This window comes from Urocitellus parryii, chromosome 3 (assembly GCF_045843805.1).
Source record: "Urocitellus parryii isolate mUroPar1 chromosome 3, mUroPar1.hap1, whole genome shotgun sequence".
In the NCBI taxonomy this organism is placed as follows: Eukaryota; Metazoa; Chordata; class Mammalia; order Rodentia; family Sciuridae; genus Urocitellus; species Urocitellus parryii.
Window position 1 is genome coordinate 169,185,771 of NC_135533.1, and position 12,912 is coordinate 169,198,682.

The window sequence follows — 12,912 nt, forward strand, 5'->3', positions numbered from 1 at the left end:
CACGAGTATCATATGAACCTTCATCTGCCACTCCCAGCCCTAAGATCTTGAGCAAGTTATTCTTTCTGTACTTTATTTTCTTCAACTGAAAAATAGGGATAATAACAAAACCCAACTCAGAATTGGTATGAGGATCAAATGAAAATCTAAAAGTCTGACAGTTTCTTACCAAGTTAAACATGTACTTAGCATGTCACCCAGAAACTCCATTCCCAGGTATTTACTTGGGAGAAATGAAAGTGTATGTCCACATGAAGACTTTACCCAAATGTTCATGGCAGCTCTATTCATAATTGTCCCCAACTGGAAACAACCCAAATGTCTACCAATGGGTAAATGTCCATTCCACTGTGGTCCATCCCCCAAAAAATGGAATACTACTTAGCAATAAAAAGAAACATGGATTGGCCTGGGACTATAGCTCAGTGGCAGAGCGCTTGCCTAGCATGCATGAGGCACCGGGTTCGATCCTCAGCACCACATAAAAATAAACAAATAAAATAAAGGCATTCTATCCATCTATATCTACAAAAAAATTAAAAAAGAAAGAAAGAAAGAAACATGGAGTTAAGTGTAGGGGTGCTTGCTTATAGTCCAGCTACTTGGGAGGCAGAGGCTGAAGATGGCTTGAGTCTGAGAGTTCAGGGCAAGACTAGGCAACATAGCAAGATCCTGTCTCTCAATCAATCAAACACAAAAACATACAATATCTTGGAAGAATCTCATAGCTTTATGCTAATTAAAATAAGCCAGACACCAATGATTACATCCTTTAAGATTTCGTTTACTGATGACATTTTAGCAAAGATGAAACAATAGCAATAAAAAGCAGAGTAATAGTTGCCAAGGACCAGAGGGAAGGTACTGACTGCAAAATGATACCCAGAAAATATGTGCAGTTGAGCAAAATGTTACACAATAGGTATATACTTGTCAAAATTTATCAAATCGTACACTAAAACTAATAAATTTTATTACACGTAAATTATACTTTGTATTAGTCGTCTTTGAATTGCTATGACAAAATACCTGGGAAAAACAACTTAAAGGAATAAAGATTCTTTTAGCTCATGGTTTCAGAAGTTTCAGTCTATGTTTGGCTGGCTCCATTATTTTGGATCTGAGGTGAGGTAGAACATCATGGAAGAAGGGTATGACAGGACAAATTTGCTCACCTCATGACAGCCAGAAAATCAGAGAGAAGGAAGAAGGGGCCCCTGAGACCTACTTCCTCCAACTAGGCCTTACCTCCTACAGTTTGTACCACCTCATAATAATGCTATAAAAGTATTAATCCATCCATGGACTAATCCATTGACGAGGTCAAAGCCCTCATGATCCGATCACTTCCTAAAAGCCACACCTCTGAACATTGCTGCACTGGGGACCAAGCCTTTAATACGTCAGACTCTGGGGAACACTCAATGAGGCTGACCCAAAAGAGAGAAATAGAGGGAGAGAAAATTAGACTATTGTAACTAGGGCTTGGCACAATAGTAAGAGTTTAAACAATGTTTGCTGTTAGGACACGTGGCACTCTTTTTTCAGTATTATTCAAAATGTCTAAAGCCAAACTTGGACTCATCATGTTCCTTGCAAGACCAGTTACCATCTTAGTGCCTCTGTGCCCCTCGTGGTCTCTACCTGGAACTTTTCTTCTCTCCCTTCCTTCTCTTTCTCTTGCCATGGACCTGAGATGTGGTCTTTCTAACTCCAGGGCTTCATTATCAGAAGGGACTCTCCTCTTCCCTTCCTCCATCCTTCTAGCCACACCCTACACACCAGCGACAAAGAGCTGTTTAAAACTCTACTTTCACATGCCACACATCTGCTCAAGACCCCTCATTGCTGTTTGGGTCCCCTTAGCCTGGCATTCAAGAGGCCCCACAATTGGCCATAGTTGCCCTTTTTTCATCTTTTACCCTAGACTAGAATTTTGTAAAATAAACCCTTTTAAAATGAATGAACAAACACAGGCAGGGACCAAGTCTATCCTGTTTAGACCTTCATCCCAAGTACTGAATGCCTAGAACCCAAGGCATACTCCCAGCATGTTCTGGAAAAACCCGGTTCTGCTGCATAAGAACAAGCCAAATGTGGAAGGAAATAAGAGACTGAAGAAAGAGGCCAACAGAGCTAAGATCGCATGAAGTGTAATTTATTAGGGACTTATGGACAGAAGTATGTCTTGGGCAGCAGCAAAACAGGAGGATTCCATACCCAAGGCAGGAAGGAGGTGTTTATATATGTAGCTAGATGAAGGTGGGCTGTGGCCAAATGGTAGATCCCTGGCCTTTATCAAAAACTCTTAAAAAAGCTGTAATCCCAGTGACTCAAGAGGCTGAGGCAGGAAGTCTGCAAGTTTAAGGCCAGCCTAGGAGTTTAACAAGATCTTGTCTCAATATTTAAAAAAAGAAAAAGGACTGGGGATGTAGCTCAGTGGTGGAGCACCCCTGGATTCAATCCCCGATACCTTATTAAAAAAAGAAAAGCAACTATTAACATAGGGCTGGGAATGTGGCTGAGAGGTAAAGAGCTTGCCTTAGCATGCACAAGGCCTTGGGCTTGATCTCCTGCATTGTAAAAAAAAAAAAGAAACAAACAAATAAACCTACTAAGATGCCCAAGGACAGTTAAGAAAGTCTGTGAGTCAGTGGTCAGTCAGCATAGCTAACTATCTCAACAACTTTGACCTATAGGGTTTGGGACAAGTGCCAGGGTTACCTGGCAGGCAAAATGGCAGTTATAACCAAGATGACTGTAGTCCTGTCAAACTGGATCCCACATAGCAGTGTCTGCTGAAGGAACTCCTGAAGTCTACAAATACAACTTTGGCTGCAAAGAACAGAATCATTATTCCTCAGTGTTTTTACATTGAGATCCTTCTGGTGAGTTAGTGAATGATGACAAGTACCACTCCTTTTTAGTATCATTCAAAATGTCCAAAGCCAAACTTTAAAGTTTAGAATAGTGTAAAACAGTAGAGGCTTTGCTAGATGTTTCAGGATTGCCGTCTTCTCTGAAATAGCTTTCCTCATTTCCTAAGCCTTGGGAGGACCTCACCCTTTCTCCCACTCCCATATGCCCTGCTCACTCTCCCAGGCAGAGCAGCCCTCTCAGTGTCTTTTTTTTTTTTTTTTTTTAAAGAGAGAGTGAGAAACAGTGAGAGAGAGAATTTTTAATATTTATTTTTTAGTATTTGGCGGACACAACATCTTTGTTGGTATGTGGTGCTGAGGATCGAACCCGGGCCGCACGCATGCCAGACGAGCGCGCTACCGCTTGAGCCACATCCCCAGCCCCTCTCAGTGTCTTACTTGGCCTTTGGTTTATGTGTTCGCTACCTCCACCAGGATGTCAGCCTCCTGCCTCATTCATCTTGATACACAGCACAGAGCCTGGCACCCAGAAGATTCTTGTTTTTGTAAATGTTCCAGAGGTCCAATGTATATGCACCCATGTTGGAACCCCTCCAGGGGTGAGGAAAAGCCAGGAGGGGAAGAGCAGAAACAGGCTAGGAGCTGCCTAGCTTCAGGCCAGGCCCCTGGCACCTCACAGCTACCCACTTGCCCCTTCCACTGCCTCTGAACATTGACAGCCAACTCTGCCTCCAGGCAGGAGCGTAAGGAGACTGTGCTACATCTCCAGGAGCCTGGATGTCAAAACGTGTTCCTCCAGGGTAAACAGGTAAAGGCAGGTGGGTGGGGGTGGGGGTAGGAGTAGGGTGGGTAGTTGTTCTTTGAGATGTCACTGATATTTTTTGCCATTTACTAGCAAAGTAGTCACAGGTGATAGTAAGACAAACTTTTAAAAAATTTAACTTCCCCTTTTCCACTCAACATACTTGAGTGCCAAAAAATGCACAAGACAATGAGCCAGTGCCCTGACATGTACAGAGGTAACCGTGGACATGGGCTAGGCGCTCTTCGAATGTTTCAGCTATATGAGCCTATTAATCAGCAACCCCAACATACTCTTACCATCCCGCCTTACAGATGGACAAACTGAGGCTGGAGGGATTAAGCAATATGTCCAAAGTCATTCTGCCTCTCTCCTCATGTTATTTACAGTTTGCACCTGTGGAGGGGGGCATAAATAGAAAACAGGGTAGTAAGAAATAATAGGTATATAAAATGCATGTGTCTATAGAGAGGAAATTTGAGGAAGGAAAATTATGGGTGACTTGATAGGTTAAGAGGTGAAGTAGCAAGACCCAGGAAGGGTGTCCTGAGTTGTATCTTGAATACCTGCATTCATTCAATGACTTTATTTATTCAACATATATTTGTGTTGGATGCTTATTATCCATGTGCCAGGGACTGTTTTAGTTTAAAATTAAATTAAAATAGTAATATGTAAACAAGAAAGGCTAGACTTAGAGTAAAAAAAATAACCTTAAAGAGAAAGAGAGAGGCAGAACGAACTGCCCATGCCCCTTCCCATGGGAAGGGGGAGGGAAGACCTCCAGAGGCACCTCTCTACCCTCAGCAGTAACCTCAGAGCCACTAGAGGAGGGACAGTTCACCACTGCAAGCCTATAGCCAACTCCAGTGCCATCAGAGAGCATGAGCTTCAGAAGTGTCTGCAGAATCCAAGAGGACAACCAGTGAACTTGATCTACAGGGTCACATAGGAAATGCTTAGGGCCTGGTGAGGGGCGTCCCAGCTACTCCAGGTACTCTGGTGGGCCAGTGGGCTGCGTGCTGGCCAGACCCTGAGCCTGACACTAGAGGTTGGTGTGAGTGGGCCCACTTCCAGTTTCATTTCCCTTGGCTTGGGCAAAGAGGAAAAGTGTGTAGGGCTAAAGTGCAATGTGTCCCCTGGGGGAGGGCAGACTCACGAGGAAAAAGGCACTGCATGAACAAGATTGTTTCCCCTTTCACCTCTACAAGTGTTTTGTTTTGTGCTTAATCATTGAGCCACATCCCCAGCCCTTTTTATTTTTTACTTACAGACAGGGTCTCACTGAGTTAAGTTGCTTAGGGCCTTGCTAAGTTGCTAAGGCTGGCTTTGAACTTGCGATAATCAATCCTCCTGCCACAGCCTCCTAAGCCTCTGGGATTACAGGCATGCACCACTGTACCCAGCTCTATGAGTGTTTCTTAGACATTTCGAGATCCAGGATTCTCCTGTAACCAATACTCCATTCATTCCCTCCCCTACCAGCAGAAGAAAGCCTCAAATGAAAAAATAAGTAGAGATGACCTGTTGCTGATGAGCCACGTCAAAGAAATGCGGGCAGACTTGTTTAAATATTATAAACAGAGGTGCTATGACAAGCAGGTGGAACAAGGCGAAGGCACACACCCTGTTTCCAGTCCAGAGCCCTTTGCCCTCTCCAGGGCCACTGTAGAAGTCACCAGAGCACACACACTGAAATGAACCAAGCAAGCTGCAAACTAAAGCAATTTGTTTTTTGCCCACAGGACATAATCCATCTATTGTTCTAAGTATATTGTGGTTTCCTTTCTTCCTTTTTTTCCGGTGATACTGGAAATTTGGAAATTGAACCTGGGGTGCTCCACTTCTGAGTTGAGTAACATCCTCTTCCCTAGGCTCCCCATCCTTTTATTTATTTTTATTTTATTTATTTATTTTTTAATTTTGAGATAGGGTCTGCTAAATTGCTGCAACTGGCCTCAAACAAATCCTCCTGCTCTACTCTCCCAAGTAATTGGGATTACAGGCATGTGCCACTGTGCCCAGCTGGTTTTCTTTTCTTTCTTTTTTTTTTTTTTTTCCCTCAGTGCTGGGGACTGAATTCAGGGCCTCACACAAGCTCACCAAGCACTCTACCACTGAGCTACATCCCCAGCCCCAGCGGATTTTCTTTAAGTAGGGTACCTGTGGTAGTTAGCAGAATACTTTTTTTTTTATGCACGCACCTCACCATCTAAAATAAGTTAATTCTCCAAGTTCACAGTTTTTGAAAAATTTCTAACTGTGATGCTTACCCTAAGATCCATAGGTTGGTGAGGTTCTGAGAAGGTATACAGACAGATGTGTGTTTATGGAGAGCAGTTGTCCCTCTGATGAGATTTTTTAAAGGAGGTGGACTCAAAGAGTTGAAGAACTTGTGTTGAGATTATATTTTGAGCTTAATTAACATCTTGGAAGGTTATAAAATTTTCCAGGGTGATGGCTGAGGGGTGCTGGGCTTCTTTGGGGATAATGAAAATGTTCTGAGATTGTGGTGATCCATAGCTCTGTTAAATATACTAAAAGTCACTGAATTGTACACTTTGGGTGGATTGTATGGTATGTGAATCAGAAAGCTAGTACCAAAAACAAAACAAACACTTTTCCCAGAATACTCTTGTTACTGCATACATTCCCCAACTTAACAGATAGCTATACTAATAATTAGAAAAGCACCCTCTTAGCCACCAAGAAATAATTACTTAATTATTTGAAGACATCAAGGCATTTAGGACTTCCTTTAGCTTTCAACTATGCTCTTTCAGGAGGCAGGAGGAAATACTTGATATCTTAATCTTCAGCTAGAAATGGGCAGACTTCCCCCAAGAATGGTCATCAGCAAGGTCAGCCAGAGACTACATGGTCAATCTCCACAAATGCTTCCCCTCCTGAGGTCTAGGTATCTTCCTGAGATAAAGCACTTGTCCCCTAGTCCCAGTCAAGTTTCAAAAGGCAAGTGAAGGGTCACTGTCCTCTCCTTTGAAGAGATTGTCTCTCCCACTATGTGCCTGGTGCTCACAAAAGAAGTCACTAAGAATGACTTTCAGGTTAGGAGAAAAACCATGGAGTTTATTACTCCCTCCCCCATATCCCCCTAACATTTCAGCATTTAGGACTTCCAAAACAATCTTCAGGTGCAGCTCCTCCTTTCCCAGGATGCCCAAAGTGGAAACATAAAGAGCTTCAGCCTGCAAGGTGGCGCATGCCTGTAACCCCAGCAGCTTGGGAGGCTGAGACTGGAGTTCAAAGCCAGCCTTAGCAACTGATCTGGAGTTCAAACCAACCTCAGCAACTTATCCAGGCCCTAAGCAACTCAACGAGATCCTGTTTCAAAATAAAATATTTTAAAAGGGCTGGGGATTTGGCTCAGTGGTTAAATGCCCCTGGGTTCAATCCCTTTTACCAAATAAATAAATAAATAAATAGCTTAATTTCATAAGAGGCCACTCAAAAATCTCTCAAAGCTTGAGCTGAGCACTTGCTTTACTTGCTTCAAATGAACCCATTTAAACCTTACCAATAATTTATATATTGAACAATCACAATCCATATGGAAGGCATGGCTATTTCTGCAGCTGGAAGGTAGATAAAATATGTAACTATCTTTTCACCTAAAATAAATTCCAGCCCCAGAATCCTACATTTCCTCCTAGTAACTACAGCAAGTTTCTTATTTGTATTTCTATTATAGGAAAACTTTCTCATGGGATAATCTTCAAAAGAGATGATATATGAGGACTGAGTATCACCAGCCCCTAAATCAGGCGGCAAAACACTGACTTCTTCAAAAGAAAGCAATTACTTATGATCTCTAAATGAACTAATTACCAGTCTCTAAAAGTTTTAAACTAGGGCTTTCTGACTGCATTCATTAAGGTTTCTAGGACAACTAGGCCAAAATACATAACCAGTATGAGTGATTAGAGTCCCAGAAAATAACTGCTATTTAGAATAATGTGTAGAAGTGTTGCCAAGTTAGCTGCCATATAGTCTGCAATAGTCTATGCAATCATCTTCAAAGAAAAAAAAAATCTAAATTGTTCAGTATAATAAGGAATTCTAAAGGTACTGCCCAACAGCATCCCAAAAGGAAGCCCAGATAGATTCTGATACTGAGTTTTGGATTATCCTAATATTTCAGGCTCTGAAGACAATGATTCCATTTAATTTGGCATCATTTTCAAATAGGTATTTTGGTGCTATATGAATAAAGCTTAAAAGACAATTTCAAAGAAGGGTCATCAATTAAGAAGCCAAACCGCAAAAAAACAAGTCATAAAAAGAACTCCAAATCCACCTGTGTTATGACAGGCAAAGATCCTGGTTGACTTGTATACACCTTGGAAAACAAAAGACCTCCAAATCTCGCCAGTGGCACAGGCCTATAATCCCAACAGCTTGGGAGGCTGAGACAGGAGGATCGTTGAGTTCAAAGCCAGCCTCAGCAAAAGGCAAGGCACTAAACAGTGAGACCTGTTCTAAATAAAATAGAAAATAGGACTGGGGATGTGGCTCAGTGGTTGAGTGGCCCTGAGTTCAATCCCTGGTACCAAAAAAAGAAAAAAAAAAAAAAAAAGACCTCCAAATCTGATAGAACAAAAACTCCATGAGAGCAGGTCTATTTCACAGGCTGATTCTCTCTGTTGAATGAATGTTGTTGCATAAATAAACCATGCAGAAGTAGTTTCACAAAAATCAAAAGTTCAAGGACAGATCCATTTCATAAAGATTTTTAACGTGTAATATTATCTTTTCCACGGATTTAAAAAATGTTCTGTTATGCCCCAAATATCCCTAAAATTATCTTTTGTTTCTCAAGAACAAAATGCACCCAATGCAGAGTAAATGGGCCCTGATCCAGATGAACCTCACAGAAGAATATTTAAAGAGAAGAAAACTGAGATGAAAAGCTATCCACACTGTGGAGTGCCAACCAGCAAAAAGCCGATCTGCACATTTGATAACAATCCTCTCCAGAACTGTCAGTTTCCTTTGGTTTCTATTTCAGTGAGGTTAGCATTTTTTGAGGCTATTGACTTAAGTTTTCCCTTTCATGTAGCTAAGAATTCTTATTTCCCTTGTCTTCTCTTATTTCTCCCAAACTTTCTCCTAACTCACCCGTATAGCTTTTAAACAGAATTCCTTTTTTTAGAAAACCTTCCCCCTTCTTCTGACTCCAGACTGAAAGCATCCTGTCCCCAAACACTGGCCTTTCTGGTTTTATGGAAGCTTCATTTTCTTGCAGAAGAAGCCTAGTCTATTTCTTATAGCTAAATTCATTGTGCGCCATAAAAAAGAAAATAAAATCATTCAGGCACTGAATCACCTATCAACACGCACTTGGTCAGTTGCTCAACCCAATGTGCTTTTTCTGGTGGTGACCTTGTGTTCCCTTCATCCTTCTGGTGTCTGTATTTTCCCCAGAGAATTTTTCCCTCCCAAGTTCATAAATCCTACATCAGATGTGCTCTAAAATTTTCAGTTAGAAATTGTTTCCTAAGGCAAAACAAGATTGCGAGATGAAAGGAACTATGGCCAGAAAGGAGCTTACTTGGAATAATGTACTCTAAAGTGTTTAACTCTTTGCACATACATTATCAGAGAATGAAGAGATGAAAAAAGGGAGGAAGGCACCTTACAAATACTTCAAGAAGATTATTTCATTTGATCTTCCCACCATAGTCAGAGCAGCTATGTATTGCTCTCATGACAAAACAAACCACCAAAAATGTTTCAGTGAGTCGGATGCGGTGGCACTCGCCTGTCATCCCTGCCATTCTGGAGGTCTAGACAGGAGGATCACAAGTTCAAAGCCAGCCTCAGCAACTTAGTGAAGCCCTAAGCAACTTAGGGAGACTCTGTTTCAAAATAAAAAATAAAAATAACTAGGGATGTGTCTCAGTGGTCAAGAACCCCTGGAATTCAATCTCAGGTACAAAAAAAAAAATTTTTTTTTTTCAGTGATTTGTCCAACCAATGTCACATGACTAGCAAGTATCATCCCAGCATCCCAGACCTGTACTAAGGTCTTGCCTCTCTCAACCCAAAGGATGTTCACTACTATATATTCCCTCATGTATTTCTATCTATGGCCAAGGAGCAACTTCCTAGAGACTCAGTATTTGAAAGAGAAGTTAGACCTCTGACCTTTGAGACATATCTCCCTTCAGCTAACAAGGTGGAAAGCCATTTTCATTCTTTCCAGAAAGCATTGCTTTTCTCTTTTGCATACCACTTTTAACTACTGCTTCTTTCCCAATAATTTCCAACTGTTCTTATTTTGAAGGAACTTACTCATAAGACATTAATAGTCCAAAAAGTTTGCATCAGCATATGATTTTCTCAATAAAGTTGAGAGCTGATGCAACATTTCTTAGTCTCAAACTTTATAGCTAAAATGACAAGAACACAGAATAGTCAAAAATTACGCAAGACAATGCTACTTTTTTTTTTTTTAACTCTACAACATCTGCCTCTATGGGTCTCCTGTGAGTCATTGTCTTTTGTGTTCAGTCATAATTACAAGAACTGCCATTTTCTACCCTAAATTATTTTGTCTTTTAAAGAAAAACACTGCAATAAAAATGGGGGGAAAAAAATTTTTCAACGCCTGGCTAAAGTACTAACTTCTATGTTAACAATTTACACAAACAGGAATAGGCAAGTAAGGTTGCAACTCATTTATTTATTCATTAAAAAGAAAAAACTCACATGTGAAATCCTATCTACATACCAGGGGCTGGGAGTCCAAAGTGAACAAGAATTGTCCCTCTTACAGCCTGGTGGAAAAGAAAAGCAGTAATCACTGAATAAAATGATGATGTGATGGTGAGCACATAGGGCAGTACCATCAAGAAATGCTTTCATAGCTGGGGCAGTGGCACCCGCGTAAATCCAGCGACTCAGGAGGCTGAGGCAGTAGGATAGAGTTCAAAGCAACAATGAGGTACTAAGCAACTCAGTGAGACCCTGTCTCTAAATAAAATATAAAAATAGGCTGGAGATGTGGCTCAGTGGTTGAGTGACCCCGGGTTCAATCCTTGGTACCAAAAAAAAAAAAAAAAAAAAAAAGAAAGAAAGAAAAAGAAATGCTTCCTGAAGGAAGTGGTCAATGAGCATTTACAAGCATCTCTTTATTTTTAGTATAAAATAGACTTCAAAGATTCAACTCTATTGAGAGGCTATAAGATTTATTTGCCAATATGAAGTCAGAAATGTAATTGAAGAGCAGAATTATTACTGTGATCCTGCCCTAAATTTCAACGATTAATACTCCCTTACACCAAGTTACAAGTTTCACAAATCCAGTTGTCTATGGTGCCTGTCCACATGGCTGGAGAATAGAATTAAAGATAAGCACAATGAAATAAAATGCACTTTTAAAAAAATTAAAATATGTATTTATTTATTTTTTTAGTTGTAGTTGGAAACAATACCTTTATTTTGTTTATTTATTTTTATGTGGTGCTGGGGTTCGAACCAGGGCCTTGCACATGCTAGGTGAGTGCTCTACTGCTGAGCCACAACCCCAGCCCCAATAAAATGCACTTTTTAGAAACAATCATTTTTCCAAACTGGAAATGAACTCTTTGAACAATCCAAGGCCTACAAAGCACGGCTGTCGGAAGAGGAAACTGAGGTTCAAAAAAGTCCCACTTTAATACGAGAGAAATGAAAGGTCTCTTTGAACACCAGAAGAGCTTTGAACAAAAAGAGAAACAGAAGGCTATTGTGGGGCTTTAGCCTCCAGATGATGAACCTCCAAACACACTGCAATAGTAAACAACAAGCCTCTGAGCTGGAATCTGATTTGGTGGCCTGACAAAACATTACAATTTATAGAATCTGTCTCTCCCCATTCATTATTTCCCAAGGTTCCGCTGGCAGGCAACAACTCCCAAGGTTTTTTGCTGGTACCTGGGTTTATTGCTTGTAAATCATAATGCATAGTATGACTTAAAAAAAAAAAGGCACAGGCAAATGAAAACAACCATGGCTTTAAAGCCCCATAAAAGACAGTATATGTAACAGAAATGAACAGTGCCTGGGTTTACTACGAGGATCTTACTCTTTCGTGCAACTCCAGAGCATCTTAAATGCAAATGAATTCTACCATTGCCCACTGCCCAGCAGGTCCGAGTAGGGAAGGAGCACTTTCCTACACCTGCCTCCGCAGGACCCCTGACTGCTTCCCTCACCGTTTCCCTGGCCAAGGCCAAGCAGCTGACCTGGACCTGGGGCTGAGGACCCCAGCCATTTTCTCTCTGCAGTCCCCTAAGTAGGCTTCGGTCCCCTGAAGTCACACTTCCATTGGGCCCGGCATACCCTCATCCCCACCACCCAGACCCCCGGCTGGAAGGAGGAAACCCAGTGGCCCCGACGAGAAGGCTGGCTGCGGACTGAGAGGGGCCGTACGGTCCCTTCACTATTGCCCCGGGAGGCGTCCCGGGACCGGGGTCCCACCACCTCGCCGGCTCCGAGTCCTTCCCCGGACGCCGCCGGGCTCCTCCCACCCCTCGGCCCGGGCGCCGCGGTCCCCGCCCTCGGCCGCTCCGGCCTCCGCGTCCGCCTGGGCCCCGGGGGCCCTGCAGACCCGCCGCCACGCCCGAGCCCTCCGGGCCAGGGCCGCCCGCCGCCCGCCGGCTCCCTCCCGGGCCCGGGGCCGCCCGCCCGCCCGCCGGCCGCGCACCGTGTGGGACTGCAGGCTCTGGCTCGCCTCGATGGCTGCTGTCAGCGGCACCGTGTCGTCCAGCAGCACCTTGCCGGCCGGCGGCTTCTCCATGAAAGCCATCCCGCGCCGCCGGGCCGCCGCCGCCGCCTCAGGTCGCGGGGCTGGAACCAGAAGCGCCACTCCCGCCGCCCGGCCCGCTGCAGCGCCGCTGCTGTCAACACGCGCCGCCCCACGCGCCGCCGCCTCCCGCCGCGCCCGCGGGTCCTAGCGCCGACCCGTCGCGGCGCCGTCGCTGTCGTCCCCTGCCACCCTACGCGCCGCCGCCAGCCTCGGGGTCCTAGCGCCGATCCTCCATTGGCCGCCGGCCTGCACTCTGTGCTGCGCGGCGCAGGACTTAGGCTCTCTTTCACCTGACAACCGCTGTCCACCCCCTGACGACCTCTGTCGTTGCCCTGGGGTTGGGTCTCCCAGCTATACGTAGCTGCAGGACAGACCCGGGAACACAGTATCCGAAGCTAACACCACCATGGATCCTCAGATGC

The 12,912-nt window shown here is 43.5% G+C and overlaps 1 protein-coding gene across 4 annotated transcripts in view; it reads right to left on the minus strand.

Moving 5' to 3' along the window:
- Window positions 1-12,588, minus strand: part of Pxk (PX domain containing serine/threonine kinase like) — a 76,220-nt gene extending 63,632 nt beyond the window's left edge. For 3 of the 4 annotated variants that reach the window (XM_077796196.1, XM_077796195.1, XM_077796198.1), the window contains exon 1: window positions 12,389-12,588. In XM_077796196.1, the coding sequence (XP_077652322.1) occupies window positions 12,389-12,490 (102 nt within the window). In that variant the 5' untranslated portion in view covers window positions 12,491-12,588. The remainder of the gene's footprint in view (window positions 1-12,388) is intronic. The other variant, XM_077796197.1, reaches the window with a different exon arrangement.
- Window positions 12,589-12,912: the final 324 nt, after the last annotated feature.